Source organism: Epinephelus lanceolatus, chromosome 14 (assembly GCF_041903045.1).
Source record: "Epinephelus lanceolatus isolate andai-2023 chromosome 14, ASM4190304v1, whole genome shotgun sequence".
NCBI lineage: Eukaryota > Metazoa > Chordata > Actinopteri > Perciformes > Serranidae > Epinephelus > Epinephelus lanceolatus.
The window spans coordinates 44,585,924-44,609,225 of NC_135747.1; the positions used below are offsets into that span (position 1 = coordinate 44,585,924).

General features: G+C 43.6%; 2 protein-coding genes across 4 annotated transcripts in view; one reads left to right on the forward strand and one right to left on the reverse strand.

Annotated features, from left to right (window-relative positions):
• Positions 1–13,197, forward strand: part of sec22a (SEC22 homolog A, vesicle trafficking protein) — a 29,932-nt gene extending 16,735 nt beyond the window's left edge. Inside the window, exons 7-10 of one of the 3 annotated variants that reach the window (XR_013493304.1) lie at positions 4,873–4,933; positions 6,136–6,239; positions 12,555–12,751; positions 13,077–13,197. Coding sequence is in view for 1 of the 3 variants with exons in the window: in XM_078174765.1 (XP_078030891.1) it covers positions 4,873–4,920 (48 nt within the window). In the remaining 2 variants the exon portion in view is untranslated. Of the gene's footprint in view, positions 1–4,872; positions 4,951–6,135; positions 6,240–12,554; positions 13,016–13,076 lie in introns of those variants that run through there. The other 2 variants (XR_004501217.2, XM_078174765.1) reach the window with 2 other exon arrangements.
• The window catches only part of adcy5 (adenylate cyclase 5), a 115,109-nt gene continuing 100,006 nt past the window's right edge, over positions 8,200–23,302 (reverse strand). Inside the window, exons 13-21 of the mRNA XM_033617496.2 lie at positions 23,107–23,223; positions 22,818–22,976; positions 20,770–20,954; positions 20,647–20,667; positions 20,220–20,352; positions 18,132–18,395; positions 17,401–17,605; positions 17,060–17,184; positions 8,200–13,371 (exon numbers count right to left, since the gene is read on the reverse strand). Of these exons, the coding sequence (XP_033473387.1) occupies positions 13,243–13,371; positions 17,060–17,184; positions 17,401–17,605; positions 18,132–18,395; positions 20,220–20,352; positions 20,647–20,667; positions 20,770–20,954; positions 22,818–22,976; positions 23,107–23,223 (1,338 nt within the window). The 3' untranslated portion in view covers positions 8,200–13,242. The remainder of the gene's footprint in view (positions 13,372–17,059; positions 17,185–17,400; positions 17,606–18,131; positions 18,396–20,219; positions 20,353–20,646; positions 20,668–20,769; positions 20,955–22,817; positions 22,977–23,106; positions 23,224–23,302) is intronic.

Consider the following 23,302-nt stretch of genomic DNA (forward strand, 5'->3'; position numbering starts at 1 on the left):
GTAACATTACAACTTAGGTTTCTACGCTGTGATTTGGTGAAGGAACGGGAGGCGCTTGGTTATGGTTGGAAAAAGATCATGTTTTGGCTTAAAATACCCAGTTTTGGTGACACTATACCAACAGGAAATGCAGCACTGTCTCGGTAAAAACCAACCACTTTTTGTGGCACTGTCCCGGCAAAAAATGTAGCAATGTCTCTGCAAAACACAACCCCTTTTTGTGACGTTATCTCTACAGGAAACACAGCGATGTGTGACAGAAAACCCAGGGTTGTATGGTTAAAAACCAACCGCTTTTCATGGCACTGTCCAGACAAGGAATGCAGTGTGCTGCCTAAAAACACCCTGCCATGAAATCGCAAGAAACACAACGCTGTCTTGGTAAAAAAAAACAACAAAAAAACGTGCCTTTTTGGGCGGTATCCCCGCTGATAACGCAGCAATGTCTTTTTTGTGGCGCTGTCCCCGTTGGAAACACTGGAATGACTCATTACTGAACAACCGCTTTTCTTGGCATCATCTCAACAGAAAATGCAGCGATGTCTCGTTGGTTAAGACCGACCATTCTTCGTGGTAACAGGTCACTACAAAAACACAGCTGGTGGTTAAAAAGCTGCTGTCAACGCTGTGATGATTTGCTAAAAGACAACTGGTTTTGTAGTTTGTTGGTCTTGAACGGAGTCTTGATCTAAAACTTAGACACGCCATCCTACATATCGTCAAGTCAGCTCATAAACTCTGTCACTTTAGAAAGATCAACATGATGCGTATGAAACATTTTGTTCTGGCGACTGGGCTGAGACCAGAAGTGAATTTTGTCCACTTCCTGTTGCACATGACGACACACAGATTTATCTTGATGTGATCTGGTCTTCAGTCCTCCTGAAACACATCTGCTCTGGTATCAGGACTCATTGTCTTTGAGCTCGACTATGGAAGATTGAACATTAAAGAAATGTGGGACATTACCATCACAATGATTTCCATGTGTTGGTGTTTTTATGGCAGCGCTGCTGGGGGCTTAACGAGGCGATGAGATCTGATGTGTGTGTTGCTCTGATTGTGGAAAAAATGAATTATGAAAGAGATTCAAAGCATCCTGTAATAAAAGAGATATCAGATCCACGTCCTCTGTAATTTAAAGGAAACATTTAGCTAACCTTGGAGCCTGCAGTAAATGAGCAGCAGAGTTTCAGCTGCTAAAATGCTGAGTTTAGTTTATTCCCCTCCCCCAAACTCATTTCTTCTCTCTGGAGCAGCAACAAGCAACAGATTGCCTCATGATTCAGAGGTAGCTCAAACATTTCTCAAGAAAGCACTCTTTGTTTTCCACCACTGATGGCAGGAGGTACTTATGAATATGATTATAATATATGATGTTTGTTGCGGCCTCATTTTAAGGAACAGCACTTTTCCTCCAGCTGTGGATTAATGGAGCAGGGATATGTTTGTGCAGAATATATGTGGCTTTAATGAATAATAGCTGCTGTAGGTGTAAATTGCTGAGCACTTGAACAATTTGAAGTCAGGGAGCTACAAGTGAACATCAGTGGTGATAATCCTCTCATGGCTGAGATCACACAGGTCTCAGGTTGGTGCTGGAGAAAGGTCACAATCATTAAAGGGTAACTACCATGTTTTTGTGTCCAAGTGATGAACGGGAACAACTGTGTTTTAAAAACTGATCAGTATTGAGCGACAGGGCCACACGGGCGAAACATCGTCAATTTCTGTTCACTTAAAGTCTGTTTTTGCCACTGACAGGCTCACAGTGTTCTCAGGCTGCGTTCACACCTGTACTTTGGTTCATGTGGTCGCACCAGAGACAAACCAAGAGGAGTAAACAGGAAGTTGTGCCGACTGACAGGTGACTGGTTGATTGGACAGTTTTGGCGTCATCAGGACCCAGGTGTGGAAATCAAACAGAAGTTTGTGCAGCAGCTTCTGAAGTGTTTCTGTTTCTGAGAGCTCACAGAGAAACACCTGACTGTCAGCGTTGTTAACATCACACTGCAGATCAGCTGCATGTTGTGAATAATGACGAGCACTCACACAGGATGCACAGAAATGATTCTGGGCTTCAGACTGTGGGTCCACACATAGTGGATACAGTGATGGCAGTATGAACAGCTTTAATCAGAGCAAATACCCTCGCTGACCTGCATCTGTGTTACCATGGTTACGTGTGTGCCTCAGCATCAGTAGGTTACGGCAGTGGTCCCCAGCTGGTCTAGATTTGTCCCCAGTCATCAGTTCAAGGTCGTCACAGTTAAACACATTTAGCATCACACTTGTGTGTCTCTGTCAAGTATCTGTCTGTTAGTCAGTCACTCTGCAGCAGGAAACAGCTCTTCAAAATAAAAGCTCTGAGGCCAGAAATTCACTGTACTTCAAAATGAATTGTGTTTTTTACAAACATTTCAGAGCCACCTACGGTCCAGTAGAATGGACCCATGAGTCGCCCCACCAGTTGGGCACCACTGGGTTATGGGATATGGGGGGCATCAATCAGTTTCCAGGATCAGTGATGAGATGGCGGACAGGTTCAGGATCAGCAGATGGATTTATTTTTGGTTCAGCTGTTGCTAAAATCACAGATCTGCTTCATAGAATCCTGTGATTAGTTCGTCTTGTCACACCACAAACGAACCACACCAGAGTCAGCTGGAGGCGGACCCAGAGCCACCTTTTGGAGCGGCCTCGGTTCGGTTGTTTGGTGTGCACCAGGGTTTGATTGACAGCTTTGACACCAGCCCAAACGAACCGTACTAACTGCACAAACAGACCTGAGTTAGTTTAAACTGAGCCAAACAGGTCAGGTGTGAACGCACCCCAAGTGTCTGACTACATTATGAAAGAAGCCTTCAGAGATAGAGCTTTTTGTTGAGGAGTAAGATCCATGTTGTTTAACCAGAAACAACCGTAAAATCACCATTGCCAAACTCCATTTAAATAAACAGACATTTTAGCATGTGTATAAAGTTTGTATATTTTTCACATCTAACTGGATGAATTGAGAGTTTATATCAACCAAACCAGAGTCGGTGATTGTCAGAGAATTGAAGAAACAAACTGAGACAGTTTCAGTGAGTTTTATTTTGCTTTGTGACTCTGAACAAACTGAGTTTAACAATGATTAAATGACTGTTCGTTTAAACTGAGTCTGGTGGGTGTGATGATGGTGATTTGGGGCTGTTTCTGGTCAAACTAAAAGGATCTTACTCTAACAAATAGATGTGTGATCCTTTACACAACACTCAGAATAACAATCTGATCCTGTCAGCTGCAAAAACACTTTCAGTGGACGTACGTTCATGGAGCTCAGTTGCCTGCAGGGTTGACAGCTGACAGTTGACAGCTGTGTCACTCAGCACTGGACTGATTTCAGAAACTGTTGTTCCCCTTTATCACTTAAAAACGAGGGAGAGACGGGTCCAGGTTTGTACATACCATCACTCTCCTTTAAGTCTGAGGGTTTAGTTTGTTCCTACATGTGTTGAGTTGTCATGATTAAAGCCTGCACTGTGGTTACTTCCTGCAGTCAGTGACCTTTGACCCCGTCACGGATCAGTCCTCATGTCCTTAAACTTGATCTGTTTAAATGAGGAGACTTTATTTTTAATAATTGTCCAGCTCTGCTGTTAAAATGCATATCATAGGTTATTGAATTAACAGACCAATCAGAGTCTAAATGTGATGCCTGGTGATTTGACTTGTGTGTAAATGGAGAAATTAAAGCTGTAATGGATGAAGCAACACTCAGGGTGCTAATCAGCAGATTAGCATTTAGCTGCAGCTCCTCCATCATATATATAAACACTGGTCAGGCTGAAGAAGAAGAAGACAAAGGACGCCACGGTTAGACTCAGTGATGTGGTTCTGCTGCCACCTGTTGGTCAGCCGAGTTGAACCGTCACACGGCTCAGCTCAGAGCACACACGTCAACACTGATGCACAAGATGCTCTGAAGGAGGGAGAGTTTCTCACTTAAAGCATCTTATTTCCACTGCTGTGTGGCCGAAAGTATGTGGACACCTGAGCTTCTCATTCAGAAACTGTTTCCATACCTGGAGGCAATCAGGTCTTCACTGTCTAAACTATCCCTGTATGCTGCAGCATGAAGATGCTCCTGACTTGGATCCAAAAGCCCAAACTGTGGGGTGTGTCCACATACTTTTGGCCATGATATTTTGCAGGGGATAAAAGACAAGATTCTTTGCAGGACCTTTAGCTTTGCTACTGCACATACAGGCTGACTGCAGGTCCTTTTAGAGTCTGGAAATGTCTTTGATTTTATAAATATTCAGCCTAAAGTCATTTATCTCAAATTTGAATTTGTGACATTTTATCTTAATATATCCATCTTTTAATTTGTTGAGTCGAGCTCTTCAGTGTGTAAATGTTCATCTCTGATGTCACAAATCTTCAAACCTGATACTGAACTTAATTCTGTCGTGTTTCTTCATATTTACATTTAACTGTTGAAAATAAAAATGTACATCAGCTCTAACTGTGTCTAACTCTGACACTAAACCTTCCTCTTCACAGGACTACAGATAAACTGCTGATTAACCTGCAACGTTTGAATAATTTGTCCAAAAATTAGTTTTCAATTTGGTTTAAAATGATCTTAAATGTGTAATTAAAATGAATTAAATGTAAGCGTGTGATTGGTGCAGACAGCCTGGACGTGTTCTGAGACGTTCATGTAAATTGATGACTCTGCAGATTATGGAGCAAAGAATCAGATTCATCGTGAACCTGTGAAACATCAGCAGTTTATTTGACTGTTAAAAAAAAGCAAAGAGCATAGTGTTGGCATGACGACAGAAACAAGCCACGTGTTTGACTCTGAAGATGTTTGTGTCACAGACGCTGTGTCACCGTGACGACATCATGAATGAAGGTCCTCGGCTGTAGAAATAAAAACCAGGTGAGCTGTCGACACTTGAAACCTCACAGAGTGTTCAGCCCTCTGATGCTCTCTCTCTCTACAACCTTCTGGGTTCTGATGGCACATTTAATCATGGGTGCAGCGTGGCACTGTGGTCACTGAGTCTCATGAGATGATGCTTTAAAGGTACACTACGCAGGACTCTTCTAAAAAACTCGCAAGACTTATAAAGTAACATCTCTCAATTATCATTTATGACCCACTGAAAGTGTGATGGTGAGTTTGTCCTCAGATTTTTGTCTTATTTAGTGGTGCTTGGGAGGTTATGGGCGTCTCATTTATAAAACAGTGTGAAGGATCCAGACTAAAATGTTCTTACAGACCAAACCCATAAATGACATGCACCAAGAAATATTTGACAGTTTCTACAATCAGGCTCCACCTCACCGTCTGTGTCGCCAGTACAGTATCTCACATAAGTGAGTACACCCCTCCCATTTTTGCAAATATTTCATTATATCTTGTCATGGGACAACACTATAGAAATGACACTTTGATATAACTTAAAGTAGTCAGTGTACAGCTTGTATAGTAGTATAGATTTACCTTCCTCTGAAAATTACTCAAAACACAGCCGTCAACATCTAAACAGCTGGCAACATAAGTGAGTACACCCCACAGTGAACATGTCCAAATTGTGCCTAAAGTGTCAATATTTTGTGTGCCAACCATTATTATCTAGCACTGCCTTAACTCCTTTGAGCATGGAATTCACCAGAGCTCACAGGTTGCTTCAGGAATCCTCTCCCACTCCTCCATGATGACATCATGGAGCAGATGGATGTGAAGACACCTTGCGCTCCTCCACCTTCAGCTTGAGGATGGCCCACAGGTGCACTTCCAAGAGGAAGCTCTGAACATTGTAGACTCAGCACAGAAGAAATGTAAATCTAGTGAGGTGGACCTGCAGTCTGGGGCTGGACGTCACTTTCTCCACTGAGCGTGCTCAGAAACAGAAACCAACAGTTCCTGAGTACTGTACCTTTAACAGAGACTGTTCACCCTCAAATCAAAAACCTGTGGTGTCGCTGTATTTATCAGTCAGGATGCATGCTTCCTTCTGCACGGTGATTCGGTTAGGGGGTGTAATTGGTTAGAAAGAAAATAGTTCCTACATGAAACTGCTGACAGTAAGGTGTGTGGATTATCTGGAGTAACCAGGTCATGATTTGTGGAAACAGACGAGCTGCTGCTGAGCGTCGTCTAGATCTGTTACACTGGAGAGACCTCAGACATCTCGACATCTCCAACACTCTGCAGCTCACACTGATGAACAGCTCCACAGGTGAGAGGATGAATGTGTTTTTGATTTTGGGGTGAACTGCCCCTTTAAGTTTAGTAGTTTGTCTCTGTGTGTGTGTGTGTGTGTGTGTGTGTGTGTGTGTGTGTGTGTGTGTGTGAGGATGAAGATGAAGATGAAGATGAAGGTAGCAGCAGTTACAGAACAGAACCATGAGTTGGACCAGTGACAGGCTGAATTCATTCTTCAGGTTCAAAGCAGCAAACGTTTGGATTTAATGTCAAGTTTCTATTTTTCTGTTCAAACAGGAAACTAAAAACAAAACCACAGAAATTTAAAGTAGAACGCAGCTAATTATAATTTAATATGTCGCATGAAAAATCCCGGCCCCGCGGGGCCCCGGGCGCACCACCGGCCCGTCTCGCCCGCACCGTCGGGGAGGTGGAACGTGAGCGCGTGCGATAGGACCTGAAAGATGGTGAACTCTGCCTGGGCAGGGCGAAGCCAGAGGAAACTCTGGTGGAGGCCCGTAGCGGTCCTGACGTGCAAATCGGTCGTCCGACCTGGGTATAGGCGCGAAAGACTAATCACCCCGCACCGAAGTAACAAGAACTGCCTGTGTAGTAAAACTGATTCAGTTTTAAAAAGCTATTATAACTTATTTAATTATATTTGCATAAAATTTTAGTATTACAAATCTCAAAGTAAAAAAAAATTAATTAATTTAAATTAAATTAATTCTTTAATTTATAATCTATATAATACATTTCCTAATATTTGCTTTAAACTTTCTCCCTGTGGAGAAACGTTCTGGATGATATTGTAAATGAACTGCTCAGTTCATCAACACCGTCTGTCCTCAGTGACAAACTGTAGAGCCCATGGCTGCAGATCTGATGACAAGTTTGGGGGGGACACAATCAGTTGTGATTTTTTTTAATTGCACGCGTGCAAATCATGCCACAGAGCGCTTTCTCCCAGTATATAGGACTACTGAAACATTTGTTCAATTTCAATCATTTAAGATATTTAGAATTGGGGGGGACAATTTGTGTTTTTCAGAATTTGGGGGGGACATGTCCCCCCCGTCCCCCCCGGGATCTGCACCCATGGTAGAGCCCAATCTAAATAAACTTGTATTTAAAATATTAAAAACTGGTCTTATAACGATCTCTGATGACTCTCAGGTGTTGGAAGGAGCCTCACACTCTGACACTGAATATGTGGACAGTTCAAATGATGCAAATGACCTCATGTGAAAAGATTAAATAGACAGTTTGATCAAATAAATGTCTGGAGGGAGGGAACGATCTGATCATGTAAAGACACTGATGACTCAGTATGGTTCACTTAAAGTGACGTGTTGCACTAATGATCAGCTCACTGTGACTGAACAGCTGCTTTCCTTTATCAATATCTGTCAATAACTAACAGACTTCCTGTTTGTTTGTTTGTTTTTGATTGTTGCGTTCAAAATTTTAATTACAAAAAATATTGACTTTAAGTTACTAATTAATATTTGAGTTACAAACAGGAACTGCAAATTATTTTTAAAAATGGTCTTAACTGTAACTTGTCTGCCTGATGCGTCCCCTCCTGTTTCCTGCTGTAACATTTACGGTCTCTCTTCAGTTTAATTTTAAGTCGTGTGAGCATCATGTCACCTAAAATCAAACTGTGGTCCCACCCACAGAGCAGCAGCAGGAGCTCTGATTGGCCAGACTGCTGCCAACATGTTGCAGCCAGCCAATCAGAGCTCCTGCTGCTGCTCTGTTAGTTTCAATAATAAGTTTTAATATTTAATTATCTGTTAATGTTTAATTATCTTTTTCAATATTTTCTGGGAAACATTTTAATTCAAATTTAATGAGTCATTAATTTCTAACAACTCTTTAAAATGAACCAACTCATGAACAGATTCTGTTTAAACACTGAAAGCAGCTCAGCGACGAGTCTGAACGCTGCAGATCATTTAGACAGACATTTAGACATTTGGAGAGACACGGACAGTCCCAATAAAAACTTTATTTGCTCTGCAGAGTAACGTTAACTTAAAAAAAAACAGTTTACAGTGTTTCAAAGATTCATGTTTTCATGAGGAATAAATGAGCTCAGAGATGAGGGCGCAGTGTGTGTGAGGCGATATTTCTCTCTCAATACTTTCATAAGATCTGTTGACAATAACAAAAAGTAGTGAGCAACTTATTCTTTAAAGAAATACTTCACCTGCTAAATGACCATTAGTGTATGAAGTACTGTGTGTGTTGTACTGAATTAGTGAACAGTGCTTTATTTCCTCACAGGCCTCCACGGTGACTGAAGAATTCAAACAGGTGAACAGTCTGTATGAACTGAAGTAAACGTTGGTTTGACTTTAACAGCAAAACATCCGTTTACAAATTCTCTCACAACTCGTGCAACATAACCTGTCTCTCCAGGGTTCCTCAGGATCCTTTTAAAATCTTAACGGCATCGAATAATGAGGAATTAACTGGTATTGAAATGTCGTAAGTTAATGAGAAGTAGGATTTTATGAATGTTTTGATGTTGCATTGTTAAGTCCCAAAATCATTGGTAACATCTATTTATTCAAAATATTTTACTGAATCCCTCTGACACTGACGTCACACAGATCAGGATGATGAACCAACGACACTCGGAGGTGAAAATCCAAAGAAAATTGGCTGTTTGCCCAAAATTAAGCAGCATGGCTGAAACAGTTCGGTGAATGTTGTGCCAAAAGTGAGGAACGTAAAACTTGTTTTTAGAGCTGCACGCTAATATCAGCTCATCATCATTATCGGCTGATAATAACTTTAAAATGAACCATCAGAATCGGCCATGTTTTTTTCTTATCTAGCACAATGGATGAATATCACAGACACTGAACAGTGTTTCATGACTCCACCTGCTGGTGGGCCGTCACCATCAGAGTCTGTGTGTATAATATGATGTTAATTCATCTACAGAAGAGACTTGATGATGATCACTGACACTAGGTGGATATATGATATTGATCGGTTATTGGCCAAATGATTTGTTACATATCAGCAAAAAAAATCCAATATCATGCATCTCTACTTGTTTTCTTTCCCTTCAGTTTTGATTATTGTAAAATTGGTCATGAAGTTCATTTCCTGTGGCTTTAAAATAGTAAATCTAAATCTAAATTGCCTTCAGTTATAAGAACGTGTGCTCAGTACGTCCCAAACATGCACTTGTGCTAAAGAATACTGATTTAAAACACATAAGTACAAACGGTTTAGTGCAGAGCAGAGTAGTGTGCAAGGACACATGTTTCAGTTGAAGTGCCCAGAAACACTCTGGTGGCCCGTGTCTTAAAGGGATAGTGCCCCCAAAAATGTAAACTCAGCCATTATCTACTCACCCATATGCCGAGGGAGGCTCAGGTGAAGTTTTAGAGTCCTCACATCACTTGCAGAGATCCAAGGGGAGAGGAGGTAGCAACACAACTCCACCTAATGGAGGCTGACGGCGCCCCAGATTCAAACGTCCAAAAACACATCATTGAAACCACAAAATATCTCCATACTGCTCGTCCGTAGTGATCCAAGTGTCCTGAAGCCCCAACATAAAAGGTTGTTTGAGGTCTGTTTTTAGCCTCATTGTAGCCTGTAGCTCTGACTGCCTCTCTGGGCACCACGCTCACGGGCTTCAGGACACTTGGATCACTACGGACGAGCAGTATGGAGATATTTTGTGGTTTCAATGATGTGTTTTTGGACGTTTGAATCTGGGGCGCCGTCAGCCTCCATTAGGTGGAGTTGTGTTGCTACCTCCTCTCCCCTTGGATCTCTGCAAGTGATGTGAGGACTCTAAAAGTGAATTTTCATTTTTGGGTGCACTATCCCTTAAGTCCTGATCATACGACTAGATCATTGAGACTTGGATTAAACTGCAGGAGGTGTGTGTGAGTCTGTGTTTGATACAGGCTGGATGTTTAAACTCAGACCGCTGTGACTTCAGTTCATGAAGAATGTTCAGATTCTCCATTCAACATGGAGCACTGTGAGAAAACCAAAGCTTTCTTCCTGATTTCAAAGACACACAAATTCAGTAACTAATGTACGAACATTTATCAGGTGAAGAATTCCTTCAAGCTTTTGTCTCAAATTTATTTATTCATCGGTCTTGTCAGTTAAAACTTGACGCTGAGTCCAGACGTTTGCTGCAGACTGAACTGTGACTCAGTGACAAACAGGAGCAGCTGTAGTGTTTGGTGATGACAGAAATAAACCCGTCAGGTAAAGACAGTGTGTCTGATGGCGGTCTGATGGCGTGCTGCGTGATGCTGTAACACTGAAAAAAACTCATCTGATTAGAAAATCAAAGGGCACATTTCCACACAGGCTCGTCTGTCCCCGTCCACAGGATGAGCTTCATCACCGCCGTCAGTACAGAGTTCATGTTAAAGGCCTCATCGGAGATCGTTGGACATTCATTGGGTCATACCATCTGATTGAGCAAGCGAGGGGGGGTGAAGCAATGCAGGAGGGGTGGACGGCTGAAAAAAGACAGATGCATTCATGTCCTCTAGTCTGTCTTTCAAAGTGCAAACTCTCTGAGTCTGACGTCAGCAAACGGTAACTTCCTGTGTGAAGGAGAGAAGGTCGACCTGCTGAAGCTACAGAGGACCCCCCCCCCCCCCCCCCCCATGAGTGATACAGTATGTACATGTGAATACACGTCGGTGTTTATAGAGCGCTCTAATATATTAATGTACAAAATATAGAATCTGAAAATATCTCAGAGGGTTTGGTGTTCTCAAGTCAAAATACAAAATGCAGAAGATTAGAAAAAGCTCTTAATTGACATCCTCAGTGTGTGTGTGTGTGTGTGTGTGTGTGTGTGTGCTGTTGATACTTTAGTGGAACTTTGTGACTTTATACGAGAAGCTTTCTGTAAACACTGCGCAGCGTTTCCTCTGTTCACACCATAAAACGTCTGTGAGGGACGTTCTCGTCTGTCTTCATCGCTGAGACAAAACTCAGGCTGCGTTCACACCAAATCAGGCGTTGTGGCGATCAGCTGCAGGCCGTGCGGCGGTGTGGGAGGGTCACTTTAAGCCGATCTCTGTGACTGAGTTTTTGTCTTCAGTCAGTTTATGTTTACTTGTACGATAACTTTGGCGTTTTTCATTATGGACCCTGTTTCACCGTGTACATCGATCAAAGACACCACATTAACAAACACAGTGACGGTGTTCAGTTGCCCCGTGTGCCTCCATTACAGCCTGCCGGTCGCTGCCCGCTCCCTCAGTACTGGACCAGTTTCAAAAACTGCTGTTCACATCAGTCTCTGATTGAGTTACACAGGGAAACAGGGTCCATGTTGAAAAATGCTGAAGTTATCCTTTAAAGATCTGTCGAATTCTTTTTGATTATCATCACTGACACAAAGCGTGTTTTCCTCTGTAGGATCGTCGGTCCTTCGAGGATATCACCGGCTCTTTTTCTGTGTGCAGCGCCGCACTGAAGGACCGCCTCCTTCAGCCTCTCACATCCTGCTCTCCCTGCCTGGGCAGCACGAGCTAACACAGCAGCAGCTAACACATCAGACAATCTGACACTGACACAAACAGCTCGTCTCTGCAGTTCAACAGATTAATACCTTTGTAATGTTAGCGGTGTGATGCTAACAGTTAGCCTGACTGTGTAACTTTAACAGGTGTAACAGGTGCAGAGAGAGCAGGAGTGTCAGAGTGACACAACACGCTGCACGCAGCTCTACAGTGACGTCACATTTCACCTCTTTTAAACTAAGTTGTGGTTAAATTGTGGTGACTGGACAGAATTTATGGTGAGTGGCTGAATTTGCGTTAACTGTTGTGATGGAAACATCCTGGACGGGCGGACCCTGACCTGCTGTCACAGCACACATGTGCCGTTCATACTTCATTTCTTCACCTCACTGTGATATGTAACGATAGACACAGACTGTGGGCTGATCATGTGATCGACCCCTGCAGCGTGACGTCAGGTTGTGTTTCTCCAAAAGTTGAATCTGTTTCAACTTTTCACTGCAACACTTTTTCCGTTTTTGCCACAACGTCAGATTTGGTGTGACTGCAGCCTCGTACGTGTCCACAGGATCCGTCACCTCCACGCTGTAAGCAGCTGCTGCAGTGTGTTTTGAGAGATTTGCATAAAGTTGAAGCTCTGCTTCTTTATGCAAATCAGGGGCAGTGTACGTGACTCGCCGCCTCTGGAAACTCCCAGAGAACCTCATAACTTACCATTGATTCGTGTCCTATCTCTTTCCTCAGATGTTTCAGACACATTTCAGTAAACAGTTTTTTAATGTCAGAACATTTCCAAATGAGCCGCCATGTTGTTTCAGTGTCAGATCCGGGAGCAGACAGCCCACAGACCAAACGGCACGCCCATCAAGCGCCCAATGACCCCTCACATCCAGAAACGCCCCCTGTGGACACGTAGCGTCACTGCGACTCCTCCGTCAGTCTGTGTATTACTGCAGTGATCAGATATTGATGAGAGGACGGATGTGCTGCAGTGCTGAGTGTCCACACTTCAGAGGTTCGTACCTGCACCGCCACAACATGGACACATACAGTACATTAATCATACACATAAAACTGTCTGTTTTACATGTACGTATAAAGTTCAGCAGGAGAAAGGCAGAGAAACAGGAAGTGGCGTAGTTCATGTCCTGCTGCAGGTTTGTCCCCAAACCTTTAAGATCTGGCAGATTGAAGCAAAGTAAGTTTCTCAGAGAACATTCCTCCATTAGGACGCAGACTCTCACAGCCGGGGACGTCTGTCCTCATGCACTGATCGGACATCTTTGGTCTCATAGTGAGGCGAGCTGAGCCTGTCCCGCTTGTGGTCATGTCCTCCGCAGGCTGAGCTTTGGGATGAGTTCTCTCATCCGTCCCCGCTGTGGCCTCACAAGGTTTAAGAAAGGATCGGCGCTGTTAGGAGGGACGCTGCGGTCCGTCTCAGTCCGCCGTGAGCTATCAGAGGTCCATGAGCCTGCTCGTTATGTCCAAGGCAGCGTCAGAGGGGGGTTAACTGCTCGACGGTCCACCGGTGAGGAAGTACGTCATCATCTCTCCTTTTCCTTTGACTGTGACCAAACCTCTGTATTCTAGTGTGTAGTTATAGGAGCTCAGTACCTGGTACAGGTCGGCAGTCACCTGAGGACAGACAGAGACGGGGACAGTCAGTGGACATGTTTGGACATATGACTTCTGTGTGTTTAATATTATTTAGCCTCAGTGTAGCTCAGTGTGACTCCCAGTCACAGCTGATCAGTGATTTCCTTTTGGAAAAACAAAAACCCAACTTTGAACAAATTGACTTGTGTGGTCTGAGAGGACACTAGACGTCCGCTCCTCCTCCTCCTGGCTCTGATTTGCAGAGGCTTTAGAATATCTCACCCTGACAGGAGACTTTGTCCAATCACGTCATTTCATAGAGAGGGCGTTCCTATTGGCAAATGTAGATGTGCGTGCACGCACCTTCAGTTCAGGCTTGATTAAGTGGCAGAGAAAATGCTGCTAACAGTTTAGCCTCCTGCTAACAGGCACCAAAGACTCACAGCTGCAGCTTCAAGTTTACAATCATGTAGCTAACGTTAGCTAGCGCCTTAAATCACAGTGTGTCCTTTGTCTCACTTCCTACTGCTACAGATCACTTCCCCTGGACGAGAGCAGGCAGCAGCTCTGGAGACTGACCCCCAGTCAGCGGTTGCAGCAACCTGAATCCAGCCAACTCAAACTCCAGCTCTGAGGGATCAGCAGCACAATCAACAAACTTTCTGTTGCTGCTGTGACACCCCGCGCTGAGGGGTTTCTTGCTGGCCAAATTACAGTTGCTGACCAAAGGGTGAGTCTCTTGAGTTGCTGTTTGCTCTTCTATGGGGTCCATAGTGTCAGGGACCGTGGGACTAAGGGACCGTGGGACTAAGGGACCGTGGGGTGTCTTGGGGTGTGAAGCTGCCACACACCAAAAAATGTCAGAGGTGCTAAAAGAAATGTAGAATTATTTAGTGGTAATTACTTAAAATATCAGATTAAAGCCATTTTTTTTTACTGGTTATACATAAAATAAAACAGAAAAACATTTAACAATTAAACTCAAATACAATCTGTTTATATTAATTTGCCCCTTATGGGAGCTCACTAAGTTTTATTTGCCGACAGAGAGCTTCTGTTTGGTCCTGTGTTACAGGTACAGAACAGCTGTCGGGCTGAAGCTGCATTTTCAACAGATTTTTCTGTTTGATTCATAAAAAGCTGAAAGTTAAGATCATAATATAGGTTTATATTTCTGCTTCATTTATCACCCTGCTCAGTTGACAACCATAAATGACTTCCTGTTTAAAAGCCTCTCAGCTCGTCTGAATAGCTGAATATTATCATGTACAAACAGATTGAAGTGAGTTAACGGCACCATCGTGCTGTTGCTTTGTCTCGTTCATGTTGATCAGGAAGCAGCAGTGCGTGTTGGCTCCTGTGGAAATGGTGTTTCAAGAGGTGAATTTAAAGGCTTCCATCTGTGTTCAAAGACGCTTTGAGTTATTAAGCTTTAATGACTTCACATCTGATCGTGAGTAAAAACCAATACAGCCATTTTTAATTAACTTGAATAGACTTGTGTGTCTAAACCCAGCCGTCGGCCATGACGGGCAGTTTGGAGGGATTTGTCATGTTTGACCAAAATAGTCTGGAGCCAACTCCAAGATGGTGAAACAGATAAACTACCAGCTGTCCTGAGCTGCACTGATGCTGCTTTAATGACCCATTACTGTCTCAGCGTTCACTGGTTCCTAAACTAAGTGTCATCAGGACGGCGGTTGTTCCAGTCGTCTTTAATGTTTCTGACAGGAGAGGGTGAGATGAGCGATTATTGAGAGAACGCCTTTTTTTTAAAATGATGGTTTGTTGAAAGGTTGAGTGGAAGTTGTTTGTTGTCACAATGTGATGTGGCTCAGGAGGAACTGTTCAAAAATATCAGTATTAGTTAAAGTAAAGGGATGTTTAAATACTTCTGACTTTTGATTTAGGTTTAATTAATGTCCTGCAGTGTTACGTAGAAAATGCAACAGAGTTCTGCAAGATTGAGTCCTTAAACCCAGAGATGAGTTAGCATTTCTGCACGTCCCGTTCCCTCGTCTATAAGTCAGTGTGTTTTTGGTTAGATGTCTGAAATAAGGTCTGTAGTTCACACAAGCTTCAGAGACTTTCATGTTTTGCTATAATATAAAATAAGTCAGTAAATACCCCACTGTGAATTTAGAAGCTTATTTATGTCTTGAAAAAAGGCAGTTGCTAATAAGTGGCTAAATGAGACTACAAAATGTCATCACGTCGCCTTACAGCCTCGTTGTGGTGGTGACGTTTAGTCATGTGACTGTTGTGTAGCTTGTTTACAGCCTGTGTGCACGTCAGGTGGTTCGTCTGTTGCTCTTTTATCTGTATTAGCCATCAGGGAAGCAAAGTCAAGTTATCCACCGTTAGCTGTTCACTTCTGTTCTGTTCACTGTAGTGTCCTTTAGTAAAGATTATCTCGCTGAACAAAATCTGTAAGTCTCATAAATCTTTGTTTGCCACAGAGCTTATTTTAAATCCAAAAAACAATCAAAAAGCCCCATTAGCTTTCTGTGAGGGAATCAGGGCAATGCTAACTTCTGTGACGGCCTAGAAAAAACGTTATTGCTGTAACATAACAAAAATTACAGTAATTAAAGCAATATTATTTGACTATCTAAAATTATAAAAATGATATAATTTACTTATTTTGATTAAAACAGAAAACTACATAAACAAAATATCACTGAGTATGACGTGTTAAATGTTTTGAAGCGGGGTAGTCTGAGGTATTTAGGTTTGATGGTGGTGGAAGGAGCATGCTAACATGTTTCCTAACCTGGCAGTGATTGAATGTTTTCACCATCCAGTCAAAGAGACGGAGAACCAGCTTCATGTGAGGGACTGGAGCCTGGGGGGCGGTTTGGTCAGGGGGGCGGGGCACTTTTATTAACGGGTGCAGGTTTGACTTTAACATAACGACAGGTAACGGGTTGGTTCTGGTGCTGAGCTTTATGGGTATGGGCGGGTGCAGCGCTCTGAGCTGGAGTACTGTCACATAAGCTCAGCAGTCTCCAGCTGTGGACGGGACCAGCAGCAAAATGAATTTTAGCCAACTAAAAAAAAAAAAAAAAATCAACACCATTTTAAGTGTACACTTTATTCAGAGTAACTTTTAGTGCTTTACCTTTTTGTCCAACAGCCCGTTTGGACAAGGAAGCTGTTAATGGCTTCAGGTCCCATCATGCTCTCGTCAAAGCCACACTCCACTGACAGAAACACTCATTTGGCTTGATGAACTCAGGAGCTGCTGGTCGACTGCTGCCTCCATCAGTCTGTGTGTTTGTGTCACTGTGTGACTTTGGTGAATCTGAATTAACCCTTTAAACACCAGAATCACACAGTGACACAAACACACAGACTGATGGAGGCAGCAGTCGACCAGCAGCTCCTGAGTTCTCAGTGGAGTCTGGCTGTGAGGAAAGCTGCTTCAGAAAGGGCTGTCTGTCAGAAAGGTAAAGCAGTGACAATATTCTAAATACAGTGAACTCTTTAACTGATCTAGATTATTTTTAAGTGGCTAAAATACATTTTGCAGCTGCCTGTGTCCACAGCAGGACATCGTTGAGCCTCGATGTCAGACTCCTTCCTGCTCCTCCAAACTGACGACGTGCTGACTGACTCTACAGTAGGTGACACACTGACTGTGGATAAATACGTCACACCCCCTTTAAAAGATCTGAACTGTCCCTTTAAGAGAATATTTGGGCAGTGTCACAGTGTCACAGCTCACCTGGATCCTCTCAGGTACTCCTGTGCTGTCCATGCGGCTCGCCACGTTCACCGTGTTTCCCCAGATGTCGTACTGAGGCTTCCTGGCCCCGATCACCCCGGCAACCACAGGGCCCATATTAAGACCTATGACAGGAAGCAGATTAACAAATACAAGATGAAACATGGTGCTTAATCACAACTAAACCTGCTGGACTCTGATGTGAAAACAAATATGTTTTTATGTTTTTACAAAACTCACAAAATTTGTTTTATTGAACAGGTTCCTTTGTATTTTATAAACAATGTGCTTTCTGTCCAAAAATAAATATACTGTTTATCAAACTCTTCCCTGCAGCTCACCTATCTTCATCTTGAAGTTGTTGAAGGAGTGTTCATTGATGTATTTCATTTGGTCCATCATCCTCATGGCGTAGTCGGCCAGGGCGCGGATGTGCGAGCGCCCGGCCTTGTCGTACGTGGAGTCGTTGAGGCCGGACGCCGCCATGTAGGTGGAGCCGATGGTCTTGATCTTCTCCAGCTGACGGAACTGATCCTCACTGATGATCTGAAGGTGACACACGAGACAAAGTTTCATCTGATGAGTTTTATATTTACTGGATTTAACTTGATAAGATAATCGGATTCTAACAATTCTCTCTTTCTTTAGTAGCAAAGAACAATGTACCAAACATTTAAACAGATATTTTTTCCTCTGAAACCTGCGTATGATTTTAATATTTATTTAGTCTAATATTGATCAAACGTTGCAGATAAAGAATCCAGAGATAAAAGCAGAGTGAATATCAGACTCAGATTCACAAACATGACTGAATGAATGTTAAAGTTTCTGCGTGTCGACCGGATGCATCAAACTTTCATGACGTGCCTTCATGCAGCTTTAACTCAGCGTAATGTGGGTGGGAAGAAAGAATCAGTCTTAAAGTCTCTTCTTACGAGCGCTCAGTGAGTAAAACCAGACAGAAGCCGACGTGCTGCTGGTGTCACTGGGACCGCACTGACACCAGTCGATCCCACAGCCAGAGCCTCAGATTCACAGACGCAGCCTGCAGCTGGATTTGTTCTCGTCTCACCTCATCAAAGTCAGCGATGATCTCGTTGAGCAGCCGCAGACACTCCACTCCCTCGTTGTTGGCCTCCAGCTCCACGTAGAACTCTGAGAAGTTGCTGATGGAGGCGAACATGACCGCCACGCACTCACACGACTGGTAGTAGAGCTCGTCGTTACGCCGTTCGCGCTGCAGGAAGTGGGCGGCCACGTCTTTGGGCAGAATGTTGTGGAGCAGGCGGCGGTTGTAGGCCTGCAGCTCCTCCATCTCCTCCTTCTCCTCTGTGGCCTGTTGGGGTGACAGATACAGACATGAGACAGATTACACTGATCAATAATCAAAAGAGAATCACGTGAGGAAAAACTGATACTGCAGAGTAAAATATCTCAACCGTGATCAGATGAGTCGTCATGACATCAGTCACTGCTGTAACTAAAGACATGACGTCATTTTCTTTAGTGTTTACTGAATATTTGAAGCAAACTATAAAACTACATCACTGATTTTGTTGATAGTCTATCTTCTTAAATTAATAATAAAACTTGTTTTTTTTTACTAATTTGTCATATTGTCAAAAATATCTTTGTCTCAAAAATACCCTGAAATATCCTGATGTTACTTTAAGGACATATCGCTGACCCCGACTTTGTGCTGTTGGAGCGGAGCAACAAAAAAAACAGACGGTGTATATATTCCAACAGCGCTCTAATGATGATCCAGCTCCAAAAACAAAGTCAAAGGTGGAGTCAGATGTTTTAGTCGTGGCGAGACGCCGCAGATCAACAAACGTGTGGGAAATCCTGCTGCTGATTGACAACCAAAGCTTCTCTGTCAGTGTGGCCTCAGACAGTCGCAGAGGCTCGGTGACAATATGACAATAACACCAACAAAACAATCTGTATTTCATCTTTAGTTTGATGAAACGTGTCGGCTCGTTTCGACGACTGATGTAAGGAAAAACTCAGGTGCTGCAACAAACTGAAATAATGTCAGTTTTCTTCATATCGACATCTCTGAGTGTTCCTGAAGGAGAGAAATTAAAAATACATTTCCCAGTGTTAATCCTGCGTCCTTGTGTTCATTCATCAGTTTTATGACAAATATGTGTCAAACTTTATATCAGAGTGTTTTTACCTCCAAATCTCTGTCTTATCTCTTCCTGTAAAACAGTTTCAAATGTTTAACGACTCATCCTGAACTCAGGGCCGTTCACAAAAATTCATCCAATCAGAGGAGACTTTGGGCAAATAGTTAGCTGCCCTGGTCATATTAACTGCACTTCACATCTTTGTTTTCATGTCCAGAACAATGTGACACAGGATTAATTCATTCGTCTCTCCCTCGTCTTCCTCTAGCTCTAACAACAGGGCTGCGTTCAGCCTCGACAAAACAAAGCCAAACGTTCTCCTGACTGCTGTATCATAGACGACTGGACCTGTTGAGTTTGTTGAAGATGTTTCACCTCTCATCCCAGAGGCTTCTTGAGCTCTAACAGACTGGTGCAGAGTCGCAGGCTGTAAACATCAGAACTGAAGAAGCTTCTGGATGAGAGGTGAAACGTCTTCAACAAACTCAACAGGTCCAGTCGTCTACGATACAACACTGAGGATTACCATGACGACTGAGAATCTTCACCTACATGTAGCTGAACGTTCTTTCAAACAGAAATCATGGTGTGTTGAACACCCTGTTGTGTCCTGTAAGCTCTCTGCCTTTTATCAGACACACACACTTCTGACACACCTCCACTCACGAGGAAACACACCTCGGAGCCTGATGCACACTTTTGAGAAAACACACTGTTTGTCCCACAAACCAGAACAAAACAGAGCACACCGTTTTCATATTTGGTCAGCACTAAACTCTTAGACCGCTGCCTTTTTAACGCTCCAATCAAATGCAAAGGATTTTAAATCCCTCTTGTAACTGTGCTCCATGCAAATATTCTGTTTCCCAAGAAATATGTCACAGTGAAGACGCTCTGACTGTGCTGCACTTTCAAGACTTTAAACCAACACCACACACACAAACTACCTTAAGGCACCTGACCGATCGTTCCCTAGAGACCAACCCTAACCTCACACACACACACACACACACACACACACTGACCTGCAGCTTCCACAGGAAGTCGAGCCTGGCCGTTGACTCCACCTGCTGGGCGTGAAGGTACAGGGCGAGGACGAAGACAGTGATGACCACCGGGGTCACGATTTTCAGAGGAACTTTGGAGTCCACCACACAGCTGCAGGTACACACACACACACACACACACACACACACGGTTTTACCATGAGTACTGCATCAAACCTACAGGTGTAACAGGAAGTTGGCCTGTGAGGGTGTGAAATGAAAAGTGTGGCACATAAACGAGCGTCCCTCTGGGTCGGGGCTCATTAGCGTTAGCATCTGTTAGCGTCTGTTAGCAGCAGGTCATTGTAATCACATTGTGGCAGCACACTGATAATGATGCTGTTAATGTGATGACAGAGGTGAAGCTTTGGGGCGCCACAGTGACTCAAGTCTCCATCAGTCTCACCTTGTTCCGTTGATGTGCGGGCTGTGAGGAGAGGAGCAGAGGAGAGCCAATCAGCCAATCAGCCGTCAGAACATCAGGATTTAAACATCACGGCCGTAACAAGACACAGAGAAGAAGACTCACACAAAGTTGACGGCGTTGGCCATCACCAGCAGGTCCTGGTTGTCAAACAGGGTGACTGTGGGCACCTCCATGATGAGGAGGTAGAGCAGCTCGATGAAGAGCATGAGGAAGAGTTTCCCGATGCTGCTGATCTGCAGGAAGACGGAGCACGCCAGCAGGCTGAGCAGCACGCACGAAGAGAAGTACTGAGGGAGGGAGACAGAGGTTAGGAAAGGTACGTTTGTTTTTATGTTTGGTCGACAAGCTTTAATTTCTGTAACACAGACAGACGCTTTAACCCCCCCCCCCCCCCCCGATAAACCTACTGTTTTAACCACACAGCTGTAAATTCAAACGTTAGTGTGCAAGCCAAATGTTAACACTCACACCTGCAGTTACCTGCTACTGTTCTAGACTACATCACACCTCTGAGGCATTGGAACCTCTTTCGGTCTTTGCCCAAAGCCAAACAAGTTCTTTTCAGAAGTATATAACTGTGATGTTACACTGGATCACCACGCGCCGCCATTTTGGACGGAGCCCGGCATCTATTGGCTCTGTCTTAATTCCAACTCAAGACATTACGACACAGTATGGTGGTGGTTAACAGGAATACTTGAGCTCTTCGTAAAAGTGTGGATGTTCCTTCTGGTCGTCAGAAACTTGTTCCACATGGAGAGAGTTTGACGCAGCGTTCCTCTGCTCTGTAGTCAACTATTCATCCTGTCCTACAAATGGACACTGTCCTCAAGTGTTTACATGTATGTACGTGTACTTGTTTGTAATGGTTTGTACAAACAACGTGTGTGTACTCACACTATATATGTGTGTGTATAATCTAATTTTGCAGACATTCATTCTGTAGTTGGTGCTGAACATTCTGCTGATCGTTCTGCCTTTAAGAGCATTTTTACTTTTGTTCTTTTTTGTCTTCCTTATTTTCATATTGTTCATCTCTGAGGGTGGAGGTAGAGGTGGGATTGGGTGGATGACTTGTACTTGTGTTGATTGGGAAAAGATCTGAAAATCTTTAAATAAAATACATGAAAAAAGGAAACATTTAGCATCATGTTGCTGCATGTTTGGTAGAATACTCTGTGTATTTGGTTATGATGACATGCAGCCAGATTTGCTGACACAGCAGTAAGTTGAATTTAAGTTCTTGTTCTGTTCTCTCTGCATTTTAAACGTCTGTACCAAACCACGTCACCAGAATAAATGTTGGCATTATACGTTTCTGCAAACCACAGATATGGAACATTCATACGTCGTTATGGAGCTGATACATTTAAACAACGCTGTGGTTACAGTGTGGTCAGGTTTGGACATGAAAACCACCTGGTTACAGTTAGGAAGAGATTTTAGCTCATAATAGCTTCTTGTTGTGGCACTGTCCCACTGACAGGAAATGCAGCAGTGTCTCAATAAAACAGCTGCTTTTCGTGGCACTGTCCCCGGTGGAAACACAGCCATGGGTTGCTAAAATCACACGTGTGGTGGCCAAAGAGCAGCTGGAAACGCTGCGGTAACTCCCTAAATTACAATTGTTTTTGTTGGTTTCAACCAGAGCTCTGCAGCCTGTCAGACGTCTCGCCGAGGTGCCACATCATCCACCATCCCCTCCACGTCCTGATGACACTGTCAGCTCAGATACTACGTCACTTCAGAAACACTGATATGACATGTATGTAATGTACAACTGGAACATATCTGTAGTTTGCAGGAACATACGATGTGTTTTCTCCTGCTCACTTAGCTGCTGTGTCAGTCTGAAGTCTCCTTTGGTTAATGACACTGCCTAAACATCTGGAACAGGTTTAACTGATCAATATAATCAGTCACAAACGTGTCATGGTGGTTAAAATGAATCAGCGTTACTGCTTCAGACAAAAGTTTTTCTCATCTGAGTTGAACTTTTAAAAAGTCTCACCACCTGCAGTAAACCTACATCTGGTTTGCTCCATTTGCCTCCTCCACTTTTTAATATCCACGACACCTCTAAACTCGCCTGTTGAAATATCTCTATATGTTAGAACAGAGGGTTTAAAGCAGGTGTGACTCAGGTGTACCTCAGGTAAGCTGCAGATGGGGCTGTCGTCTCCACAGGAGCTCTGCTGTGTGTCCAGGCTGTAGTTGAGGAGGTGGGCGTGGCAGGCGTTCACAGCGGCCAGACTGATGTTGAGCTCCGTCCTGATGCAGCTCCGCAGGTCCAGGCTGCTGCAGGTGAACTGCAGGAGGTCAGAGGTCAGCGAGGACACGACAGAGGAGAGTCAGTCTTTATGAAACCTGAGATTATATTATTATTATTAACGCTCCGAGCTTTGAAAACTGTCTGAACTTTGTCAGGAGAGGACTCACAATGTTGATGAAAGCAGAGAGGAAGACGATGATGATGGTGAAGACGCCCACCAGGGTGCTGTTGAGTCTGGACTGGACTATCCTCTTAGACAGAGTCTGCAGAGGGACCGGGAAGAGCTGCGAGCAGAGCAGGGAGTCGTGGGTACAGAGAGTGAGACAGGAGAGCAAGACACAAAGTCAGTCAATCAATTTTTAT